Source organism: Taudactylus pleione, unplaced genomic scaffold, assembly GCF_031769625.1.
Source record: "Taudactylus pleione unplaced genomic scaffold, aTauple2 ptg000033l, whole genome shotgun sequence".
Taxonomy (NCBI): Eukaryota; Metazoa; Chordata; class Amphibia; order Anura; family Myobatrachidae; genus Taudactylus; species Taudactylus pleione.
The window spans coordinates 3,683,470-3,708,874 of NW_028284435.1; the positions used below are offsets into that span (position 1 = coordinate 3,683,470).

Sequence of the window (25,405 nt, forward strand, 5' to 3'; positions counted from 1 at the left end):
AATGAAAGATAAAATGATACGAATTAAAAAGTTGAAAAAGAAGAGATACACCTTGATGGGAGCAGGTTGGTTGAAGTTTTGGATTCAAAAACACTACTGCTGCAGAGAACAGGGAATTAAAGCACAAGATAATTATTAAAGTTACATAGAACAGGGACAGCTCCTGAGATATCCTAAAGATATTTTCCATAACGCTCTCTATAGTCAAGGGTGACGGCTAAGAATGAATTGGGCAAATGAAGAAGTGTACAGGAGAATAAAGATCAGTAGGGGATTGGGAGGCACCGTCAGTACATAGGTGGAGTTGAGAGGTGTGGTTGGAGCATGAAAGCAAATGAACAGCAGTAAGAACACACAACCACAAACAGCAGCAGCACGACCAGAAGCAGATCTGCACTAGCAGCAGCAGCACTATACAGTCCGCTGGCTCTAGCAGTACAAGACAGGTTGGTCAGAGCCAGGGAGTTGCCATTGGCTGCCTGCTGGATTGGATCAGCCCTGAGCTCTCACACAAAACCCCGGCCAAGCAGCACCTCTCGCAGCAGCAGTGACAAGCCTGGCAAGGGGCGCGGGGAACCTAAGAGCAGCTTTGCAGAGGCAGCAGGGACTGACCATCTCTGTAATGCTCAGGATCATTATGTTCACATAACATCTGCACAGATATTGATACAATATATTTTCTAGTAATTTATTATACTCTTTTTTTATTATTATTTTTCTTTTGCTTTTTTTTTTATTATTCTGAGCACATTTTTGGTGATAAATAATTCGGTGGATTGTAAATGAATAAAATATTATTATTGTTATGATAAAAGTGAATCTGATCATTTCATCAGTGTGGACTGTGCTGACTTCGGTTAATTAGTGTCTTACACTTGTACCTGTCTTCGTGCGCTAACATCTGGAGATGGCCACTGAGTGCCCTCTCTGGGTCCTGCTGTGGCTGGGGTGCAGCAGCTGCCTGTGCCTTGGAGAACTGTTAAAGGAAGGTCTGGCTGGTATCAGGAGCGCTGGCTCCGGGACACTGCTGGGAGCAGGTGACCAGAAGCACGAAGAAGCTGTGCTGCCTATGGGGGACACAGTGTCCGAACATATGCTTAGGCTGTATGATAAATACCAAGGCGGCGGAGGAAGGGGCAGAGACAGCTCCAGGCATCAGCTGCTCCTGCAGGACGGTAATACAGTGAGAAGCTTCCGAGCCCTGACTGGTGAGTACACAAGCCTATCTGGCCATACCTCCATAACCTCCACCATAATACATTGGTGTGGTCACTGTAACCAATGTACCCAGTGGGGGCTACATAGTAGTGTTTATTTAACTTTATCCTTATTTACGAAGTTAAGAAATTACATTTTTATTCAAAGTGAGTATTTAGGTGCACACAAACTACTTGCAGTATATAGTTCAGGAAAATAATTGTTATGCCCTTATGCCTGGAGCTATCAATCACCTTTCTAACCATATAATTAATCTGAATTAATCCTTAATACATTTCTTTGGCTGAACTATTTAGTCAATTTATTTATGGATGTGTTGTTATTATTATTCTTATTATTATTTTTTTAAAATAAATAATATTATGAATCAACTCACCATTAAATACTATTCTAGGAACATTTGAAGTGTGAAATGACAGCTATCTGACAGTAACTGTTCTTAGAAAGTCCTTATAGATTGCTGGAGCTTACCAAGCATTTAAGTGTTGAGTGACCTATATTTAACTGCTTGACATTGTTATGTAGATCACCCATTGCTATTTTAAAAAGGATTGTGTGTCTGTAACTAATTTATTGAGTGACATTATGGTACTACAACTGTCCCAGCTCCTAAAATAATACGGAGCTAGTTATGGATGACCTCAAAAGAAAACATTTTCTGTTTCCTTGTAGTTTTATTTATTTGCTCTATATCAGAAATACACATGAGAGTTGTAAATTATACTGTAGTTTAAATTATGGTTATAGTTGCTTCCCTGGATATGCTCAAAGTCTTTGTCTCTGCCTCCAAAATCTTATACTAAAATTAAATTACCATATATTCAACAGTTGATATAGTTGTCTATCTATCTATCTATCTATCTATCTATCTATCTATCTATCTATCTATCTATCTATCTATCTATCTATTGTGTGTGTGTGTTTGTACTTCTCTTTTTGTGTCAATAAATTGTGCAAATAACTCATATTACACCCATCCTAATCAGTCTATAAGCTCTCCTTGCGTTCTACTGAGGCAACTGTGCCAATCATGATAAAACTGTTTCAGTTCATTTGGTTCTGGTCTGATTAAGCAAAATAAATAATAAAACAAAAATAGTAACATGTTTAAATGCTATGAGAGGTTTCATCTCTGATGCACTGAAGGACTGTATGGGGATGTAAGTGCAGTGTGTGTAAGAATGGGTACTAGGTTACATTTCTGTAAAGCTGTCAGGGTAATGTATGTTGTTGGAGTGTCACAGTCCTGTTTATTTGCCTTACAATGCTGACATTCACAGAATAAGTGGAATGCTTGCCAGCATGTGTTTCTTATGATAACGTGGAGATGAGGCATCTTGACAGGATATTTGGGAAACTGTCAATTCATTTGCCTACTTTCAGTCAGGGCTTCATTTGTTATTTCATTTCAGGGTCAGTTTTTTAATATGTAATCATTCACACTGAAACTTCAGTGTGAGCTTGTTCATGTATGTGAGGACTTTGTTGATAGGATCTCTTTGGTTTGTAATATTTGTATGTATGCAGAAGGGAAGACTTCTAGGTAATAAGACTTAGGATACATGTTGAATAAATCTGACTGCTGAAGAAGTCTGCAAGGTACTACTTGGAAAATGCTTGCAGTGATCCACTTCTGAGCAGAGGTATACATACAGTACCTGGAGCCATTCACCCTCTCTATGCATCAGCAGTGAATCTCACTTTATATATGAAGCGTCCACTCACATTTCAGACATCCGTTTATCTTTTCACAGTGAAAAAATCTGCAGAATATGCCTTAAAGTGCAGATTGGGATGAAGCCATGCTGTGTTATATTTTGATCACACCTTTGGCAGAAGAGAGAGTGTGGAGTTAATTGCATTAATCCATTCTCTGCCAGAGTAAACAGCAGAGAGTTGGAAAGGGCAGCACATGGGTAAAAACTCCACTGGGACATACTTTGTACATAGTGATACAGTGCAGAAGAATTCCCTTTGTTACCTCCATCTATATTGTCCCTTAAACAGTGGATTATCTCACATTGTGATTATAGAATTGATGTTTCTGAGGCTTTCTTAAGATCCTAATTAGAACGGAGACATCTGGGATCCTTACAATCTCAGTCAGATGTTTTGGCAGTGAGGAAAGTGTTAGGTCAGGCGCAATATCCACTCCTCATAATGTGAATTAATTAAAACATATACACCTTGGCCTGTGTAATCATTATCAAATTGTTTTGGCACATTAAATTGCTGTTTAATCAGTACTTTTGTAGCAAATGAAGTAATAGCTTTCACCATTCCCATCTACAAGGGAGGGATTTTCTGTACTGTATATTCAGGGAGATTTCCATTTAACAAGTCAAATATTTCATGCTTGTATAAAAGGTATAATGTATCAATTTACTAGTTCTGGTCAATTGAGGCTTAGTCTATCTAAACCTCACTAGTCTATTTCACACAAAGAGAAAACATTCTCATTACTTCTTTGAACATCAAAATAAATCAGTTTTGTACATTACTGCTAAACAGTGCTGCAGTTTCATGGACATGACCCCACATATGTCACATATATTAGAAGTATAACGTTATTACCACTCCTTCCTAATCATCAAGTCCTCTCCCAAATGTAACCTCCGCTCAGCACATGACCCCCTTCTCTATTCCTCTCTGGCAACCTCTCCTCACCCACATCTGCAGGATTTCTCCTGTGCTTCACTTACTCTGTGCACATCCTTTCCCTCATGTCATACCAGACTCTAAGTAGTATAGTTACTAAAGTGCAGGTTTTTAGAAGTGGAGTTGTTGCTCATAGCAACCAATCAGATTCTAGCAATTATCTTCTACAAGGTGCTAGATGAAATTAAAATAGAATCTGATTGGTTGCTATGGGCAACATCTCCACTTCTAAAAACTCGCACTTTAGTACATATACCCCTAATCTTCAAGCTTTTAAATAATTCCTTAAAACTGATTTTATATAACCTTAAAACAGAGGTCTAATCTGCCTCATTTGGTCCACAGACCATCAGTTTAGCTATCCTGTTGTAGGTTCCAATTAAAATATATTTGTTTGCTCTTTTAATATAATATCTTAGCCATTTTTCTTGAAATTATGTTTTTTGCAATACTCATTTAAAAATGAGTTGGGACTTAAAAGGAGATTTTGAAAGGGGACAAATTACCGCCTGATGGAGGCCGCAATTACTGTGTTTTTAAGATCTTTGTGATTTGGTAGCATAAGTTTTAGTATTGCCTTAAACTCAGGGAGAATGTGAGTCGCTGATGATATTGACTGTTGCATTATTTCTCTTATTAGTGTCACCACTAGCTGATTACTGTTGTCAGTTGTCTGGGAGACACCTTCATTTGTGGGTGTGCGATTCAGTTCCTTGTCCCAGTGAAAGAGTTAGGTGTTAGCTGTGCAGGTAAAGTTTATCGCTTAGTAAACATATATATTTTCAGAAAAACAAATTAAGCGATACCAACTGCCTGAAATTCGCATTGAATGAGCCTGTTATTATTTCTCAACAATAAAATAACTTTTTAATTAGTTCACACAATTGTGTGTACACTATGTCAGTGTATAGATAGCATAATGGGCGGAAACAGTGCTTTTGTCTCCCAAGGACCATGTGATTTATCCCACATTTATCGTGTACCCTTTTAACCTTACTCTGGGCGTTTAATTATTAAAAACATATGTTAGTTTTTTTTTTAAACATATCATCCCCTTAAATTGTCTGAATGTCTTTGCTTAGACACATAAAAATCAGGCGTTGTATATATGCAACACCTGCTTTGAATCTTAACTTCCTTATCTATTTGATACAGAATACATTTTCCAGATCTGTGGCTTTCAAAGTCCTGTTTGTGTGATTGGTGGGAGTTACAGTTGGCTTTCTAAACTCTTTATTCATTTGCGAGGAACAGAATAAATTCTCTAGCCACACTAGCCCAGGAGATAACCTGCATTTCTGTGTGTGTGCGATGTTTCAGATCAGACAACATATGATGTTTCTACAACTTTTGAAAATAGGCCGTGATTGAGTTTCCTGAAGTTATCTTATTTTAACTTTGTTATACAGTTAATTTTTTTGTTATACAGTGTTAGTAATTCATTCAGGCTTTCAAAGAGCACATTCGGATAGCAGTGCTTTCAATAATAAGTCTCTAAAATAATTGAAAATATCTTACATTATTTTTTGGGAAATTATTTCTAAAGGTAAAGCCTTCATGAGTATGACTTTTTTAGTACTATGGGGTCTATTTACTAAGCAGTGTTAGGAGACAGAGTGAAAAATGATAAGGTGCCAGCCAATCGGCTCCCAACTGTCATCTCACAGGCTGTGTTTGAAAAATGACAGTTGGGAGCGGTTTGGCTGGCACCTTATCACTTTTCACTCTGTCTCCTAACACTGCTTAGTAAATATACCCCTATATATGAACATGAGTGCTGATATTAGCATTCATACATATTTCTTATGTGGACCTTCAAATAATGTACCGATAGCAGCAGATCCTTTAAGTCCTGTAAGGTGCGTGAGGTGGTGCCTCCATGGCTCAGACTTGTTTTTCCAGCACATCTTACAGATGCTCAATCAGATCGAGATTTTGGGGAATTTGGAGGCCAAGTCAACACCTTGAACTCTTTGTCATGTTTCTCAAACCATTCCTGAACAGTTTTTTCATTGTGGCAGGGGGCATTATCCTGCTGAAAGAGGCCTCTGCCATCAGGAAATAATATTGCCATGAAGGGGTGTCCTTGGTCTGCAACAATGTTTAGGTGGGTGGTACATGTCAAAGTAACAACCGCATGAATGCCAGGACCCAAGTTTCCTAGTAGAACATTGCCCAAAGCATCATACTGCCTCCACCGCCTTGCCTTATTCTCATAGAGCATCCTGGTGCCACCTATCCCAGGTAATTGAAGCACTTACAGCCAGCCGTCTACATGATGTAACAGAAAGCATGACTCATCTGACCAAGTTATCTTATTCCATTACTCCATGGTCCATACACAGCAAGCTGTGATGCACTGTGTGTTCTGACACCTTTCTATCATAGCCATAAACTTTTTCAGCAATTTGTGCTACAATAGCTCTCCTGTGGGATAGTACCAGGCAGGCTAGCCTTCACTCCCAACATGCAACAATGAGCCTTGGGCACCTATGACCCTGTCGCCAGTTGTCCTTTCTTCAACCACTTTTGGTAGGTACTAATCCCTGCATACCAGAAACACTCTACAAGAATTGCTGTTTTGGAGATGCAGTGACCCAGTTGTCTAGCCATCACAATTTGACCCATGTCAAAGTCGCTCAGATCCTTACATTTGCCCATTTTTCCTGCATCCAACACATCAACTTCAAGAACTGAGTGTTCACTTGCTGCCTAAATTATCCCAAGCCTTGGAAGGTGCCATTGTAACAAGATAATTAATGTTATTCACTTCTCCTGTCAGTGGTTTTAATGTTATGGCTGATCAGTGTATATCCTGCATTAGGCTAACTAAAGGGGCAGATCACAGTCCCCATTATTCTGAATGGAGAAGGCAGTCTAGCTCTATTTATCAAGCTCCCCGAGGGACTGGAATGATAGCAGCATTTGGTCCTTTTGAGGTCAAAACACATTTCCTAATTGCGGTGAGCATCCTCTTTTGCTCATGCTATGACATGGCTATGTGGTGAGGAGCGTTATTTGCGCACCTGACCTTGGAAGCACCTTACTTGTTGCTAGATTTACTAGCGTGTTGGTTCTCTCTGGAACTCTCTATGTAAACATAAAATATATTTACTATCTACTTAACGTGACATGACCAGTGCTTATGGTTAGATTTTGATTCAGTTGTATTTGAAATACATTAACACATTCTAAAGCAAGTGTCCACCTTAAAAGAATAATAGTAAATCTCCACACAGTGTAAGGGGTACATTTACTAAAGTGAGAGTTTTTAGAAGTCAGTTTTAAAAGAGATGTTGCCCATAGCAACCAATCAGATTCTACTTAACATTTAACTAGCACCTTCCAGAAGATAATAGCTAGAATCTAATTGGTTGCTATGGGCAACTTCTCTTCTAAAACCCTCTTCTAAAAACTCTCACTTTAGTAAATTTACCCCTAAGAGTCATTATGTACCTAGAATTACTTTCTTATTCAGTTTTTCTACTCTTCATGTGTTTTTTTTATCTTGCTCCCGGGGTCAACCATAGAGCAACAGCAATTAATTTGAATGCATTTTGGTCCCATTCAGCAACATCATCCACTGACCGACAGTTGCAGACTATAATCAGCACCATTACTGGGGCCGTTAATGCTGCTGCTGCTGCTGTGGTGACAGTGGGGAAATTCAACTTTCGATCAGACTGGCAGACATTCTGTGGTTATATGCTGTATATTGTCTCTCCGAGTGTGTGTAGCTTCTTCCGGGTGGTCCTGTCTCCACCCACACCTCACACTACAGAAAACATAGTAGTAGGCTAATTGTCATTGGACAAAAATTATCCATAGTGTCAGTAGCGGATTTACCGCTAGGCAATCCAGGCGGTTGCTTAGGGCCCGACGGGTCCCAGGGGGCCCGCCGACAGTGGCGAATCATGAATGGTATTTCTAATTTCTGGTGGAGCGCTGAGCTGGCAGAGTTCCGGTCTCCCGGCAAACTTTCAGGAATTAGACAGCTGCCGGGTGCTAGCTCCAGCGCATGCCTGCATCCCGATCATTGTGTTGTGTGTGTGAGCCGTCATTACGCACACGCGTATAAAATCACACGCTCATTGAGAGGAGCCGGCCCGGGACTTGCCCGGAAGAGTAGAGAGAAGTCAGGATACATCTTTCGAAGGAGAACTGTCTGCAACGGTGCAACCGAGTGGAGAGGGTGCGTCTGAGGCCTTAGGTATGTGCTTGGTGCAGCGGTTGCCAAGCTGCGCCTTCCTGAATTCTTTGAGTGCTTTTCAGCTGCCAACTACAAATGGGGGATGCGAGTAGAGGAGAAGGGGGGCACATAACCTGTTTGAGCCAGCCTGGCCCTGACTGCTACAATTATGGGAGAGGAGTGGTATACACAGATTGAGCCTGGCCCTGCTTGAAATAGATTGGGGGCTGTTGCTGACTGAGCCTGGCCCTGATTGCTACAAGTGGGGGTGGGTATACACTGACTGAGCCTGGCCCTGCTTGCTACAAATGGGAGGGCATACACTGTCACTGACTGTGCCAGAGCCTGGCCCTGCTTGCTATAATGGGGGAAGGGGGGCAGAGGAAGGGGGGCCCCAAGTCTGTGTCTCGCTTTGGGCCCCATGAGGTCTAAATCCGCCTCTGCATAGTGTCCAGATGATAGCGCATATAGGGCCTGATTCAGAGCTGTTCGCTGCTGGTGAGCGCTTGCTCTGAATCAGGGCATGTTTTTTTTTTCTCCAGGCCGCTCGCAAAGCTGTTGGTGATCACCCACAGCTTGTGCAAGCGGACTGTCCACGGCGATTATAGTGACCATCAGGCTTGCTCCCGCAAGCCTGAGTGGACTTCCTGCTCTAATAGAGCAGGATGTCCACTACTGACAGCATGTGTGATGTCAGTAGGTCTGCCCGCAAACGCCAGGCATTTCTATGGGAACACCAGCATTTGCCCAAACACCCCCCTACCCGCCTACAAAACTGGGCGAGCTGTCACTCACCATCGACAGCCGCCCCGTCTTGTAGCGAGCCACGCAGCGACTGAAGCTCAGTCGCTCATCGGGGCTCGCGCATGCGCACGCCGGACGTGGTGCATGCGTGGACCATAAACATTGAGCGCTTACGAGCGGCTCTGAATGAGGCCCATAGATTGTAAGCTCCACTGGGGCAGTGACTGATGTAAATGAGTAAATATACTTTGTAAAGCACTGTGTAATATGTGTGCTTTATAGTAATAATTGTTATTACATAACAAAAATAATAAATATTGTCATATTCTTATCACTGATTGTATGCTGTATGCTACATCTCTTACAATCTCTTTTGATATGCCGTACAATTCTGGAATATGTTGTGCATGGAAAAACTCTATAACAAACCCTGTCATAAATTTCTCATATACCTTTGTACAATTCCTACTAGTATGTTATACCGTACCTTCCCTATGTAACAATTCAGTGAGAGTCCTCCCTCTGTGACCTCTGCAATCAGTTGCATATTGGTTATCACAAGTAATAGTAATTGGGAGAACGCTGTTGAGGTGGCACTGGCTACACACCTGAAAGATATACTTATCTGCAGATGGAGTGATCTGCAGATATATCTTTAGCTGATGGTCGTTCATACATAATGAACGGCCATCATCTATCCAGCAGCCGCGGGTCCTGCTGGCAGGGAGGCGGGTCAGGGCCTCCCCGCCCCCACTCGGCTGCCACTGTGTATGTAACGGGTGGTCTGCAGACCGCCCGTACACGTTTGCCGATGGACAGATGTGTGTCAATCTGCTGTGCAGCACAGCCAATGCGATATGTCTGTGAACGACATATCGTCTGTACACACTAGCCGACAGCCAGCAGATATATTGGTCGATCAATTGATCGGCAAATATATCAGCCAGTGTGTACCCAGCGTTAGAGCTGGAAGTGAGAATTTAAAGTAAATTGCTACTGTAACACCTTATTTGATAGAATACACAACCATTCAGGAGACTCGCTTACTATACTGTCAGCACGGTTAAATCAACACTGCAGGACTCACAGTGTAAAATGGACCTGTTATACATGCATACACTGTAGTTTCCACGTTTTATGTAATGGTCCATTTACCATTTTAATGATGTGGCCAACGACCATTCATCAAACTCAGATCTTGATTGCAGGAACTGATGCCATTTTCATAGAGCTTCAGCTCTTGCAGCCCCACTACTTTCTATTCGTAGGAGGCCCAGAGTACAAAGAGGATCTATACGTATCCTTCTTCCTCCTCTCTGAGCACGAGCGAACTAAATTCACGCATGCAGAGTTACACTATCTGTCAACCTGTCAGTAGCGACAAAAGTGGCAGCGAGTTAAAAACATAAATTCTGGAGGGCTACTGCACTTCATAATGAATAGATCCCTTAGAATGTAGTTTCTAGGGCCACATGGATTTTACAGGTACTGTAGCTGATTGATTTGGACCATGTCATAGTGTATGATAAAGACTTCACAAGTCATCTGCTCCCAATCAGCGAGCACAAGATCTGTGTACTGTAAATCATGTTTTGTGTTGGTATCCCGTAAGCTGGGTACACACTTTTATGATTGCAGGCTGATCGGGTGAATCTGTCCCGATCAGCCGTGCAGTCTGTCCCCATTGTGACCCCCTGTCAGCCGCGTAGACACTGTGCAGACATAGCACAGTGTGTACGGGCTTCTATGGGATCGGGAGGTCGAACCGACGAATATTAAACTGTACATAAGATGTGACCTCACGATCCCGACCGTTGCAGGGGCATTAAAAGCCGTTTATCGGCTAACACTCCTGCATCGGGACAGGGTACACACCTATACAATCCAATGGCCGTTCTCTCGATATTGGATGAACGCCCCAATGATTGTATAGGTGTGTACCCAGCTTTACACGGCTGTAAAATCTACTGGCTACATGGGTGGAAGTGTGTCTAAATAAAGACTGTAAAAGTGTATTAAACCGGATTAAGGGGGATATTTATTAAAGCTGGGAGAGAGATAAAATTGTGAGAGATAAAGTAATAACCAATCAGTTTACAATTTACATTTTTCAGGCTGTGCTTATAAAATGATAGGAGCTGATAGGTTGGTAATTTATTTTTTACAATTTTATCTCTCTCCCAGCTTTGATAAATACCCCCCTAAAACTTTTACATGCATATATTTCTCTTTTTTTAACAATTAATCTGTTGATTCTTTTTAGACATTTCATAGTTGCCAACATTTTAAAATGTTTCCTTGACACTTTGCTGGTGCATCTAAGCCTGTCATTTGCAATACTGTCTAGACAAAAAGTTCTCATACTATAATCCCCATCATGTCATGTTTTTTTCCATTTGAAATGCTTTGTTCAGTGAACATACAGTATATACATACATTTACAGTGTAAAAATACATTATGGGCAAACAACTTAGAGGGACAAATCTGCAAATCCTGGACTGTCCATGGAAATTAGTGACAGCTCACAACTATGATATTTATAGGACGGTGTTACCCTCAGTCTTGTATATCATCATAAACATCAAATTTTTGTATTAATATAGGATTCAGTTAAATGTAAGTTGTGCTTCACGTATGGACAAATTAGAGCAAGAAAGGTTATTAGTAATTTTTTTTTTACTATTCAAAATATATGGTGTTTTCTACTCTTTTGTAGAAATATGTTGTAATTTCTACGAAAATCTGGAACGACCCGCGTTTTGCAGCATTGACTATGAGGGGACGGCACCTAGTGATGCGTAGTGCCGTGCCATGCCTCCATCTCTCCTCTGGGCTATCTCTCCTCTGGGCTTCTGCCAGAGGAGAGAGTGCAAAAGTAGATATGTGTGGTCTATGTAAATGACCTCTCTAACTTATACATTAAGTTATCACTTCATTTCTACAAAAGTAGGTGAAAAGTAAAATTTTCACCTAATTTTGTAGAAATTACTGTAAGGAAGGGAGCCAATCATTATAATGGTAATGCAAAAGATATAGATATCTCCTGCTTACCTTTTAGTTCTGATGTGGCACCCCATGCCCATACAATAGTATGGAAACCTAAATTCATCAAGTTCCGAAAATAGAAACTTTTTGGAACTTGACTGCAGGAACTCATTCCACGTTCATATGGCGGCAGTTCTCAGACCCCCTCTCCTTCCTATGTGGAGGAGTTCCAGGTTGCGGAAAGATGGGATTATTTCAGATCCCGACACAGGCCCGTGTTGAATTAGAATGAAAAGCCGAGATCGCCGATTGTGACTTTTCGCCAGGCGGAAACTTATCTCTGTATTCAATTGCGAACACTTTTCACGTACACAAAAACGCAATGCAGTGTAATAGGCAAAAAAGATTCGCCTATAAATAGGTGGAGAAAAAAAGTGCAAAATCGCTATTTTGGGGTGTAAAAGGGGGGAAACCACTCTGCACGCTTGGAACAGCCCACCAAAGGATAACTGCGTAAAAAAAAGACCCTAAAAAAAGTGAGGAACACCCCAAAAAAGGACTTTGAAAAATGGCACGAAAAAGTGCAAAGTCGGGGTAGAAACTTAAAAACTAGCGAAATAGACTTTTGGGGAGTCTGCAAGTATGGGTGAGGTGTTTTTTTTTCATTGCAGGTGTATGCTGAAGGTGCGTATTTTACGTTTGTTATAACTTCACTTTGCCAACTTTTAAATATGCTTGCACCCATTTTCAAGTATCCCAAAGGACTACTTATTTTCTCCTAAAAATACTGCTTTATGCCATTCTTCACCACTTGTGTAAAGATGCTAATTAATGGGAATTGTGTGAACTTAAGTACCCCAAACTGTTTCATTAGGGCTAATTGGGCACTACTACATTGATAAGTTTCCACATCTTTTTGGGGAGTTCAGTCTGATTTCCCCGATTGACACCACTTTTATCCGATTCTGACATCATGTATCTCAGTTTTCGCATCTTTTGGAATTGAATAGGGTGAATCGCGGGTACGCACATGATAATTTTCCACGGCTAAAATACATAATGTAGGCAAAAAGTCCGGCAGGCGAAAAAGTATCGTGGGTGCAAAACTAATTGAATATGGGCCACAGCCTGTCAGGTATCTCTGCGCATGTGTGAGTGAACTCATGCGTAAAGTTTCACTGTTACTGAAGTAGCAATGATAGGGCTTGCGAGGATAGCTGATTTTTGGGTCAGCTGTCCCCACATCAAATCAATGTTGAATTGCTCCGGTATTTTAGTATCCACCACTGCAACTCGCTGTGATGTCCCCATGCCAATGCACTTGTTTTATGCTTTGACCACTGACATGACAAAATTATTACTTCCTCTGATCACAATGTTGCTGGTGCTGTTCCAATGAGCTCTGCACCCAGGGATGGTTAATTTGTGATCATCAGCACACTCTAATGCTGGTTACAATCTACTAGATATATTGTTCAAAGGAACTATATATTGGTAGCAGATCTGCAGGTATCTACACGTGATATGTCTGTGAACACTCTGATGGTGGATCAATCTGCTGACTGATCCATTCATCAAGTTGTAACCAGACATATCGAGCGGTCGATTGGTAAGTGTATAGCTTACCAAATCATTGTGTTGAGAAGCAGGATCTTGGCTTATGTCTGAGAAGATGCCAGGTGAGGGAGAAGCTGGTTTTATGTATGGCCCATTAGGACTGCCAGCAAAGCAGCTAATTTGCATTGACCCTGAAAACTAAGGAAAAGAGGGTTCAACATGACACCCAGAAAGGGATAAATACCATATCTCACATGCAGATCTTTGTACAATTCTTGGAAGCCAATCTGACATTGGGAATTGCCTCTTCTTCTTGCGTCTCACCATAAACAGATTCATGTAACTGAGACTATTAATTTTTTCGCTTTTGTTTCTAAGAAAATTATTTGCCTAAGACTATTTTTGTATGTCATTCTTATTAATTGTTTTTGTATATACTTTTAACATTGTGAGTATATTTTTCATATTAAACTTTATTTAATACGATTGGTCTCTGTAATTCGTATCAGTTCCATTCTGCCTGTGTATTTAGCTAATCCATGCTACATATCTGTACTACAGGTAATTACTTTGGTAATGATAACTGGGACTTTTGTAGTTGTAGGGAGGACTTAAAGCTTCCTATTTGGATTGAGTAGCTCCTGAAACAACATTAAGTAGTTGCAGACAACTTAATAGTGAGTGGGAGAGATACTGGGAAGTGTAATAATTTCTGTAGACAGACCAGGTGGTTGTTTTTTTTCATTAACTCTGTCAGACTCACATAACGCAAGCTCAAGTAAGTGATGATCTTGACAAAGTTATGGACTGTGGTTAGAGAGTAGAATATCTTTTTAAACTGATCCGTGACTGTTTGTTGCAAATTTCACACCTAATGTAAATGCAATGCTAGTAATTGGCCTCTCTGGCTTGTGGCTCATCCTGTTGGTGGGTATAGGTAATGCCATCTCAAGATGCTTGATATATTGAGCAGACAGCACAGTTCTTATAACAGATTATATGGAAGCAGTAACCAATGAAAATAGAGGGGCCGCAAGAGAAATCAGAGATTTATCTGCGGAATTACCTCTTATTAAATAGAAGGAAGAGGTGATAACCCAGAAGCCGGACAAGTCAGAGAAAGGGGTTATCGCTACTTCATAAATAGAAGCCTCAGTTTCTCTAAAAATAAATAAATTGTCCCATATACAAAATAAATATGGACAGCTCCTGCAAAACCAAAAATTTGGAAACTAAAAGTATATATGAGTTTGCCGAGAGTTTAAGATAAAATAAAATAATAAAATATATTTGTACATTAAGTTAAGCAGGCACAATAAATCATTACATTCACTTTTTTTTTTACATATCATTTTGAAAAGTTTAATTTATTTGGAAAAGTTTTCTTGTAGCTTGGCACACCTGCTAAAAAAATACTTGAGGTTTTGAAAATTCATGTGATATTCATAAAGGATCTTCATGTTATTGCATTATGGTCTGGCTACCACAGTTAAACATTGCCCTGATAATAAACACAGGGATATCTTTTGGTGAGATCTTGAGATTTAATTTACATTTTAATACCAAAACATATATACTAGAACTTCAGCTGGGCTGTAATTGTTTGAAAAGATTATTACACCAGATAGCTTGTAAAACTTAGCTCTTTGGTTCGCACACTTTCCTAAAATGTGATAAACGCCTTCATGCATATTTTTAAATTGTTGGTTCCACAAGTGACTTTGTAGATAAGGGGCTATTACCCACAATAACAAATCAGATGTTTGTTTTCATTTTGTAAACTATACTAGGAGAATGAAAGTTGAACCTGAGTGGTGATAAGCAAGCAGTGAAATAACTCTCAATGGGATTCAGTCATCGTGGGGACAGGATGTAGTTAGAATACCGATAGTTGGGATGCTGGTGCTTACAATGCCGGGGTCTGAATCCCGACACCAGTAACAATCGGCGCCGGAATCCCGACACCTTACAGAATCCCGGCGTCAGCATCCCAACCACCAGCATCCAAAGAGTAAGTAGTGGGGTTAGGGGGAGGGTTAGTGTTAGGGGTTTGGGTTAGGCACTAGGGGAAGGGTTAGGGTTAGGCACTGGGGGGGAGGGTTAGGTTTATGGTGCGTGGAGAGGTTAGGTTTAGGCTCTAGGGGGGGAGGGTTAGGTTTAGGCAGCGGGGAGGGAGGGTTAGGGTTAGGTGTATGGAGAGGGGGAGGGTTAGGATACTGACCAACAAGTGTCAGCATCCTAACCCTGTCGGGATGCCGGCCTCAGGATTCTGACCACTGAGATCCCGACCGCCGGCATCCCGTATCCAACCTGTGGGGACAGACTCTTTTTGGATGCGCTCTGCCGTTATTAAAAAATTGATCAGAAAATTAATCTCTTATTGCTGCAAGTGGGCCGCATGTCGGAGGCTTGCCTTCTCTCTTCGGAGTTGGTAAGAGTCCCCAAAAATTTTGGAGAGTAACTAAGTATGTTATATATTATACTATATTCTACTAAGGTTCCAGCACATTGGGCTTCATATTCAAAATCTAATAACTCACAAACAGCTACACAAAAGTGTACCACCAATGTATTTTCATGTGGGGTAACTTGCTCATATTAATTTGATTAGTTTATCAAAGCTGGACTAAAATTAGGGCAATGTGAACTGCAGTTATAATAAAACACATATTATTAAAAAGTAAACATGCAATGAAATGATAAAATATGTGGAATTAATATTGACAGTAAAGCTGTTATTTATTCATTGTCTTAGACTTGAGGCAATAGAATTAGATGTACAGTCATAACAGGAAAACTTAATAAAAGGAACTTTGTTTTGTAATTGGAAGTAATAAATTCCAATAGTATTTTGATTTTGCAGTCTACAAATGTAAACTGATATCTATGCTAGAGATCCCCATCTCCGATGGCTGAATCAGAAATACTTTATGAGTACAGCATGTCAAAATAATATTTCACATTAAGGGCTAAAGTAGAGTTGGAAGCAATTTGCTCCCCCACCCTCCCCTGCAAATTGCTCTATTTTGTTACTGTGCATTAGCACCGAAAATTTTTCTGCATGCATATCCATGCCAACTGGGACGTATTTTGAGCTTATAACCCCTTACACTAAGAGGCATAGCCGTAACTAGACTTTTTGGTGCCCTGTGCCAGAGAGAGCATTGGCGCCCCCCACCCCCGCCCATTATTTAAATAGGGACATAAGATAATGCACCTGAAAAAGGGCCATGGCCTCATGGGGAAGGGCCAGGGAAGAGATAGGGGCAGCCAGGAGATGCTGGGGATAAAAGAAGAGGAAGCTACAAGTGTGAATGATAATAAACAGGAAAATTTACAGGCCGAGACAGTGCCCCCTGCCCTGTGGTGCCTGTGCCATGGCACTGATCGCACTACCCTAGTTACGGCCCTGCTAATAGGTACTGGATGGGTGTTGGAGGGGGGGTGAAAGTATGACCTGTGTAGAGGCAGATCTGGTGCACAATCAGGAGTACCACAACATTTTTAGGTTGGGAAGCCAAGATATAATTTAATTTTGGTGCCCTTAAATTACTGAGTGTCACCCCCTCAGGGGCAACATGAGTAACCCGCCACACCACCTACCCAATGACAGAAATTAGTAAGCCTGAAGGGTCTTTGCTTTTGCTGGCCTCTGTATGTGAACATCACTGCTCTCTTCCAGTCTCCTCACTCACAAACACTACACTAACACAGAGCTACCGCGCAGCTCCGCGTACACATGCATCTAATAGCGCATACAGACAAGTTATCCAACCAGCCACAGGAGAGGAGGAGGACGGTAACCTGCATGTTGCCGGGAGTTGTAGTTTGGCGTAGGCTTAGGAACTTATTGCTCCTGCGCACTGAGCCCCACCCTAGGACTACAGAGATCATCATGCAAATTGAAGCCTCTGCTCTCCTAACTTTATCAAACTGGACAAATCAATGAAAGGCAGCCTAACAATGTCCGTCCCTGCAAAGACTGGTCCTCTTCGACCCAGTACATTGACTGATTCCTCTCTCAAACCTTGGGGAGGGGGGGCAGGGGAGGGGGGGCAGCCCCATCCTCGCCCGTTCCTGCGCCTATGTGCACTATATGAACTGATAATTATAATGACTATCAGTGACCACTTCTGATTGGCTGTATGGGTGGGAATCCCTCCTGACTCATTTGCATTATTACATTGATATTTGCAATCGACCCTCAAAAAGCATATTTCCATTTAATCTAACAGGGAAAATTATATTATGTCTTTGTGTCTAATTTCCTTTGACATAGTAATTGTAAATGTGTTAGTTAATAATAAGAACATTCTCCATTCATGTACTAGAGTGTGTATGAATTGTGTATTGGGTTTTTAGCATTTAATACTACCACTGTGAAGCCATACCTCCTGGAGTAAACCAGGCACACATACTACTCTTTTCACCAGGAGTAAACTAGGCTCATATGCTGCCTTTGCCGATCTGGATGCATCATGTGTATGCAGCCAGCTCTTGAATAACAGATAGAAACTAATGCTGGGTACACACTTGGACGATGGATCAGTCATCAGAACGATCCGCCATCAGAGCTAGTGGTGTATGTTTCCTATTTTTGGCACACATTGGAACTTTTTATCTTTTATCATTAAGTTTTACAGTATTTTTTTGCACAATACCATTTTGGATTTTAATTGATAACAATATAATAAAATATTTTTATAACAACACCGTCTATATGAAATATTAACCTTTTTCTAGCCAGAGCTAGTTTTTTGTTTATTTATTTATTTATATGATATTATAGAGGACTGACTACCCACTTACCAGCTGCTTTTGACAGCACACCTAAAAACTCCTTTGTGTATTTACCTCACCACACATCACTGCTATGTGGACACATACTGGGGTAGATGTATTATAGCCGCACTTACCGTACCGCTATACTGCTTCCCGCTTCGCCTCTTTACCGAGGCGAAGCAGGAAGCACTACCAATGAGATGTAAGAACATCTCATCGACCGGAGAGGGGGAGCGTTAACTCCCCGCCTCCGGCGCTACCCGCTAGAGACAACAGCGCATCAGCCTAGTGCTGATGCACTGTGTCTGTCCCGGCCAGCTCCACTGAGCATGCGCGGGATTTCGCAAGTATCGCGAGATCCCCGCGTGGAGACCTGGAGCCGGCAGCCGCCGCAGCACGGACAGCGCTGTTCCTGCTGTGGGGATAGGCTAGCGCCTGGCTGTAACTGTCGATAACGACAGCTACAGCCGGCCGAACGGTCATGCGTTATGACCGTTCATGCATGGCCCTGCCGCTCGGTGCTGCTATTTGTAGATAGCAGCGCCGATTTACCGCCCAGACTCCCGATCATACATCGGGGAGAAGCGGTATCAGCGCACATAATGTGCGCTGATACCGCTTCTGGGCTTCATACATCTTTCCCAATGTGCTATATGGGACCATTGTTATAATATAACATTTACTTAAGGCACAATTTAAACTACAGTAGGATTACATACTGTCCTATGGTCATTTTGTATTTGAGGTTGTTTTGTCCCTTTCCTAAAGGGCAACTCCACTTTCAGAAGATTTGATAGTCTAGACATGTCTACAGCATGGGGTTAACACAATTGCATCTAAACACAGGTCAGTTGCTTATAGGACAATGTCAAATGCCTGGATAACAGAAGTCTGGGAAGGCAAAGTTTTTTTTTAAATTGTAACCTTTAGAAGAAAAAAAAAACATTGTGCAGGGTTGTCATCCAGTATATTCTCAAAACAGACTTTAAGTGCAGAGTTCCCAAAGCTTTTAAATAGCTTACTTCCAAATGGTTACATTTAGAAGATAAACTGTCCTGCAGCAAAGTCTATTGAATTTGAATTTAAATATTGACTGCTCTGCAAATGCCAAACAGGTACAGTACCATAATTGAGCAAATCAATGCAGAACTACTGACATACTGTAATAAACCAACAATATGCTCCTCACAGATTATTCACTTTGATAATCTGTGGGGGAGTCTGCAAACCAAAGACAAGTGCAAACCAGGTTACTCTCCTTTATTGCATTATAAATACTCTTTTAACTCTGTAAAAAACCTGAACAGAGAGTGATAATAGGGATTATTAAAGGATTTATAAGGAGTATCTCATTCTTTGTTCCACAACAAAGCTTGTTGGCATATATAGGGAAATACTCAACAGTTGTTTTTTTGTAATTAGTTATTTGATTTTCTATTTATTTTTACAATATGAGTGAAACAAGTAATATCAATGTTTATATATGTAGTTTTCTATTAGTGACTTTATATGCTGTAAGCAAAAATAACAGAGAAACTCAACTCACAGTATTACTTCCTCTGGATGTGGCATTTGACATATCCTTGCAGTGCTGCAATAACTGTAACAGGCTCAGACCACTATCCCTCAGTATGCTCCTTCCAGTGATCTCCATATGTATTGTATTTATTGTTGTCATCAGCAAAACAAGTTTGACAGACGAAATTACATTGCACTTTTTTAAAAAAAAACAGTGAATAGCAATCCATGGTAAAGGTTATCACAAACAATTTCACGAAAATAATAAAATTAAATTAACTAAAGAGATACATTCATAGCATGGTAAGTTTGCTGATGAGGGCCATCAACGTTTGTTCATCCTTTTTGAAACAGAACAAACAGTGAGCTGCGCAGCATGATATTACATGTTACAGCCACAGAGGACATCACACACTCCAGCTACGGGTGCAGCCCAGGTAAGTAAGACTTTCTAACTGAACTCCTTGAACTTCACTGACATCATTTATGTAGATTTGAGTTGTGTTATCATTTGGGTCTGACTGTTTGGATATTTTTAAGAGCAAAACTTTAATTTTCAGTTTGTATGTAATGTGTGTTGGCCATTTTTCTTGCTTCTAAGGGGTCTATATAATAAGCCGCATACACACACGATATCGTCAGATTGCCCTGCAAGTTCAGGCGATGAAAGACATCGTTATCGATTCACGGGAGACATCGTTAACGATATCATGCATACACATTGGACGATATTGAACGCTAATAACGATATCATTATCGTCCATATCGTTCAATTTATCATCTAGTGTGTATGAGCCTTAAGTCTTGGATGGAGATAAAGTGGACGAAAGCACCAACCAACCAGGTCCCAACTGTCATTTTTCAAACACAACCGGGTCGATGGTGGCCCAGAGCGCATGCGCACGACCCAGATTGCGATGGGCAATCCGTCACTCCGGGTCTCGCACCAAAGGGGGCGTGCTGTCATTGTTGAATGACAGCACGCCCCCTTTGGTGGGCGGGCCGGGGGGTAGCTGGCCAGACGGAGGCGTTCCCATGGGAATGCCTACCATCTGGGGGCGGCCCCACTGACATGTTTGAGCCGAGCCACTGAATCTGATTGAGCCGGAAGCTTTCTGGGGCTTGCGGCCACGAGACCCTACCACAAGGGTCTCATCGCAAGCCCAATGGTCGCGATGGTCTTGATAATCACAACCATCATCCTGGCCGCTCGCATTAGCTGTGGGAGGCAACCCACAGCAATGCAAGCGGCCAGGAGGCCGCTCCATAAAACAAAAAAAATACGCCCTGATTCAGAGTGAGAGCTCTGTCAGAGCGTCCGGCTCTGAATCAGGGCCTTTATCTGCATCCAAGGCTTAGTAAATAGACCCCTAATGCTGGGTACACACTGGCAGATGGAGGGGTCTATTTACTAAGCTGTGTTAGGAGATAAAGTGAACGGTGATAAGGTACCAGCCAATCAGCTCCTAACTGCCATGTGTTTGAAAAATGGCAGTTAGGAGCTGATTGGCTTGTACCTTATCACCGTTCATTTTATCTCCTAACAGCTTAGTAAAGAGACCCCATATTGGTTGAACAATTGGTCGGCCAATATATCAGGTGCCTGTCGGCCAGTGTGTACCAGCTCTGCTGCACAGCCGATGGACAGATATACCTGTCCGTCGGCCAGTGTGTACGGGCGCCGAAAGAGACAGATGATAGCCGTTCACTGTATATGAACAACCATCATCTGCAGATATATCTGTTTAGTGTGTACCCACCTTTAGACTCAGATAGTTATTTGCTATCAAAGCTCAAAGGTGCATATCTGCCCTAAAACCATAGTGGTTAATCAACAATTATCGTTTATCTATCAAGAACTGATTAGACAATAAAAGTAAACAGCTGATTGGTTGCTATGGTTTTATTGCAAGCTGGCACCATTGAGCAGTATTTCTAAATACATACTCACTTAATGCCTCTATGAGTGGCAGCCTTATCTCCCTTTAATTGGAGCACTTAGCCTTGAGTACAAATATGGACACACAGCCAACTATAACTACACCATGGAGTAGATGTGGGCGGACAGTACTTCCACTACTGTACAGTATATGGAGTCCAGTTAGTGTCAGACATACCATCAAATTGAAGGAACACGGCACAGTGGTTGGCATTGCTGCCTCTAGAGTCATGTATTCAATTCTGACCAGAGCCCTATATGTGTGGTGTTTGTATGTTCTTTTTGTGTTTGCATGAGTTCCTCCAGGTGCTCTGGTTTCCTTCTACAATCTGCAAATTATACTGGTAGGTTAATTGTACTGGCAAAATTAACCCTTGTGTGAAGATAATATAGATTGTAGAGATCAGCGGTTCATTTTTGACTCTGCTCTTTTCACCAAATTAGAGCAAGTTCGGTTTAGTTCAGATTTATCTTATTGGCTATCCAAAACACGTGAGAGCTAGATAGCCAATATGACAACGTTTTTGAGATCCGAACATATCCGAGTAAAACCGAACTGCTTATCTCTAATAGATTGTAAGCTTCACTGGGGCAGGAACTGATATCAATGACTAAATATTGCGGAATATGTGAGCGCTATATAAAACATAATCTTATCTAGCAGTGCTTAGACTATATACAGATGGTATGCAGTCGGGAAGCCGGCGGACCTAATCCCGACAGCTGGCTTCCCGACTGCTTAATCCCGGTGAGGGTTAAATGACAGGCGTCTAAATCTAGATGCCTGTCATTTTACCGGCGCCGGGAGACCGGCGCCCGGCATCCCGATCGAAGAGACCATGGCGACCATCATCATGGCCGCTCGCTATAGCTGTGGGTGGTCACCCAGACCTATGTGAGCGGCCGAGAGGCAGCTCCAAAAATAAAAAAGCCCGGCCCTGATTCAGAGCGAACGCTCTGTCAGAGCGAGCGGCTCTGAATCAGGCCCAGAGTGAGATATCTCTCTCAACTGTGAACCTGAACAAACCATGTTGCAATGCAAGGGGTGTAAATACATAAATATTTTTACATGTGGGGTAAATACTGGCTGCTTTTGCATGTAGCCCACAAACACTGTACAGCTTTATTATTACTCTACAATTTAGATGTCAGTTTGGAAACACTCCTCCCAAGTCTAAATCTCTCTGCACATTTTAAATCTGTCCCACCTGCAGTGCAGCATGCTTTCACCAAGATGATCAGTTGAGAGAGATATTCCAAAGTCTGAATCAGGCTCTATGTCAGTTACAATTTAATTTGATATCAATGTCATTTATTTTGTCAGTTAGATGCTACAGCTTTTCTTTATATATGGATACACTTTATCATTTACAGTAGGGAGAGTGTATTATTTTACACTGATGTGATGACATTAATGCTCACTGATTATTTAGCAACAACATCAAAACGCACTCTTTATACAGACAGTATTTAGAAGAGTCTATGGGGTATATTTATCAAAGTTCGTTTTTACTTTCGTTTTGATGTTCGATTTAGCTCACCACAAATCGAATCAAATCGAATGTACAAATCCCTCTTCAAATCCCACATTTACTAAAATTTGATTTTAGAAGCCTTTTCTAAATCGATTTCGATTTGGTTCGATTTTGATCAGTGATTTGCTGTTTGTTTTCTTCACGCTGATTTACAAATCGAACAGCAAATCCCACTTCAAAACGAACTTCAAAGCTCCAAATTAATAGAACTGCTTCATGCTTTAATTTTCAGCATGAGCAGTTCGTTTTCATACAGATACATGCATACATCAGTGAGATGCCTGCATGTATCTTACTGTAAAATGCTTAAGTATTACATTTATAAAAAAAAATGAAGTGCCCCCCCCCCCCCAAAAAAGCACAACCAGCTGAAGTCAATGGTGGGAACCGCAGAATCAACTTTAATAACCCTGCGGCTCTCCATTGACTTCAACGGAGGGAGCTGTTAATTGGCTGAGAGAGGCGGGGACTGACCTCTCTCGGCCAATGAATGCTCAAACACGGCTCTACAAAGGGAGAAGCCGCTCCTGAGCTCTTCATTTGGGAGGTAAAACCACAGTGGTTGTCACCTGTTGCGTGGGTCGTGTTTCTCGTTTTTTTTATTTTACAAAGACCATTGATGCCTACAGGGAGAAGGGGATCAGTCCTGGTAATGTAGGTGAGTGTGTATGTATGTAATAAAACAATACTATCATGGTGTGTGTGTATTGTGTTTATTTAAATATTTCTTTACAGGTGAACAACAGGTACCAGCGGGCCCTTAATGCCCTGTACGCTGGTACTTGTAGTTCTCCAAGTACCAGGATGCGGAGGAGGCTTGCTGGGACCTGCAGTTCTACTGTAAAGACAATGTTTACACTAATCTTTTTTTACACTACACTTACACTATCAACCCTATACCCACCGCCCAAGGGTGGCGGGGATAGCCCCGGGCTATCAGCCTAGGCTTGGGGTGCCCTGGAGAGGGTGATCCCTTTATTGGAAGTCCCCAACTTCCCAGGGATCCTTGGCCTGGGCTGACTCAGGAGTAATGTTTCGGCTGGGGAACCTGGTGATAGGGTTTCTCTGGCTGTGACATTACCCCCCCCCCCTGCGAGAATGGGTCCGGTGCTGGTTGTGAAAATTACATGGGAACCCTACGCATTTTTTCCCCTGTAATTCCAGAACCAGGACCAGCTTAGAGCCCAGTGCTGGTTGTGCTAAGTACAGGGAAACCCTACGTGATTTTTTCCGTGTCCTTACACAAGCAGGACTGGCTATGAAAACTCCGGGGCTGGATGAGTATTTAGGGGGGGACCCCACGTAATTTTTTTTTTCTACTTTAACTCTTTCTAAGCTTTTTACAGTAAGATACATGCATGCATCTCACTGATGTATGCATGTATTTGTGTGAATCCGACCTGCTCATGCTAATATCGAAAGCCTAAAGCAGGTCTATTCATTTGGGGATTTGAAGTTCGATTTAAAGTTCTATTTTGTGCTCGATTTCAAATCGAATAATGGTAAATAAGGGACTTATGTGTTGTTCTATGTAAAAGTACCGATGTTTTTCCGATGTTCCATTTTGAGTGGGATTTGAGTGAAATTCAATATTATGTTCGATTTTACATTCGATATTGCCTTCAGTAAATCTCCAAATGCAAAATCGAATGAAAATCGATTGTGAAATCACACTGAAATCAAAATCGAACCTATGTAAATATACCCCTATGCATAGAGTGCACCACTTGTGTATAATACCGTGCATATATAGAGATTGAAGAGTCTATACATAGATTGCACCACTTGTGTATAATACTGTACATGTATAGAGACGTGAAGAATTACAATATTTTAAAATTTTTTTAAAGAGGTCTATGCATATTGCCAAATGAACAGCAATATCAACATTACCCCTAGGTGGTCGTAACAGTAAAAATATAAACTCTAAAAAATTTAAACTGCATTCAGTAATACAGCAATGAAAGTTTGCATATTTCTTTCTACAGGGCCACTTTATTACTGTTTTCCTTAATTTCTATAGTGCCAACATGATCTGCAGTGCTCCACAATCCATCTAATCCAAGCAATGTAATGCAATTATTGTATTAAAAACTGGACTCGTAAGGAAAATGCATTGTGTGGGATTGTATTTAACTTGAATCAACCTTTCATGGTGGGTTTCTCATTAGATTATGAATAATAATCAACATTTTGATTCTAGATTGCTGAATTTAGAGGGATCAGTGGTCTACAATTCAATACAAAAATACACTAAAACAATTATACATCATAATATC

At 41.3% G+C, this 25,405-nt stretch overlaps 1 protein-coding gene across 1 annotated transcript in view; it reads left to right on the top strand.

Annotated features, from left to right (window-relative positions):
- Positions 1–379: 379 nt before the first annotated feature.
- Positions 380–25,405, top strand: part of BMP3 (bone morphogenetic protein 3) — a 52,015-nt gene continuing 26,989 nt past the window's right edge. The window contains exon 1 of the mRNA XM_088452112.1: positions 380–1,208. Within this exon, the coding sequence (XP_088308238.1) occupies positions 908–1,208 (301 nt within the window). The 5' untranslated portion in view covers positions 380–907. The remainder of the gene's footprint in view (positions 1,209–25,405) is intronic.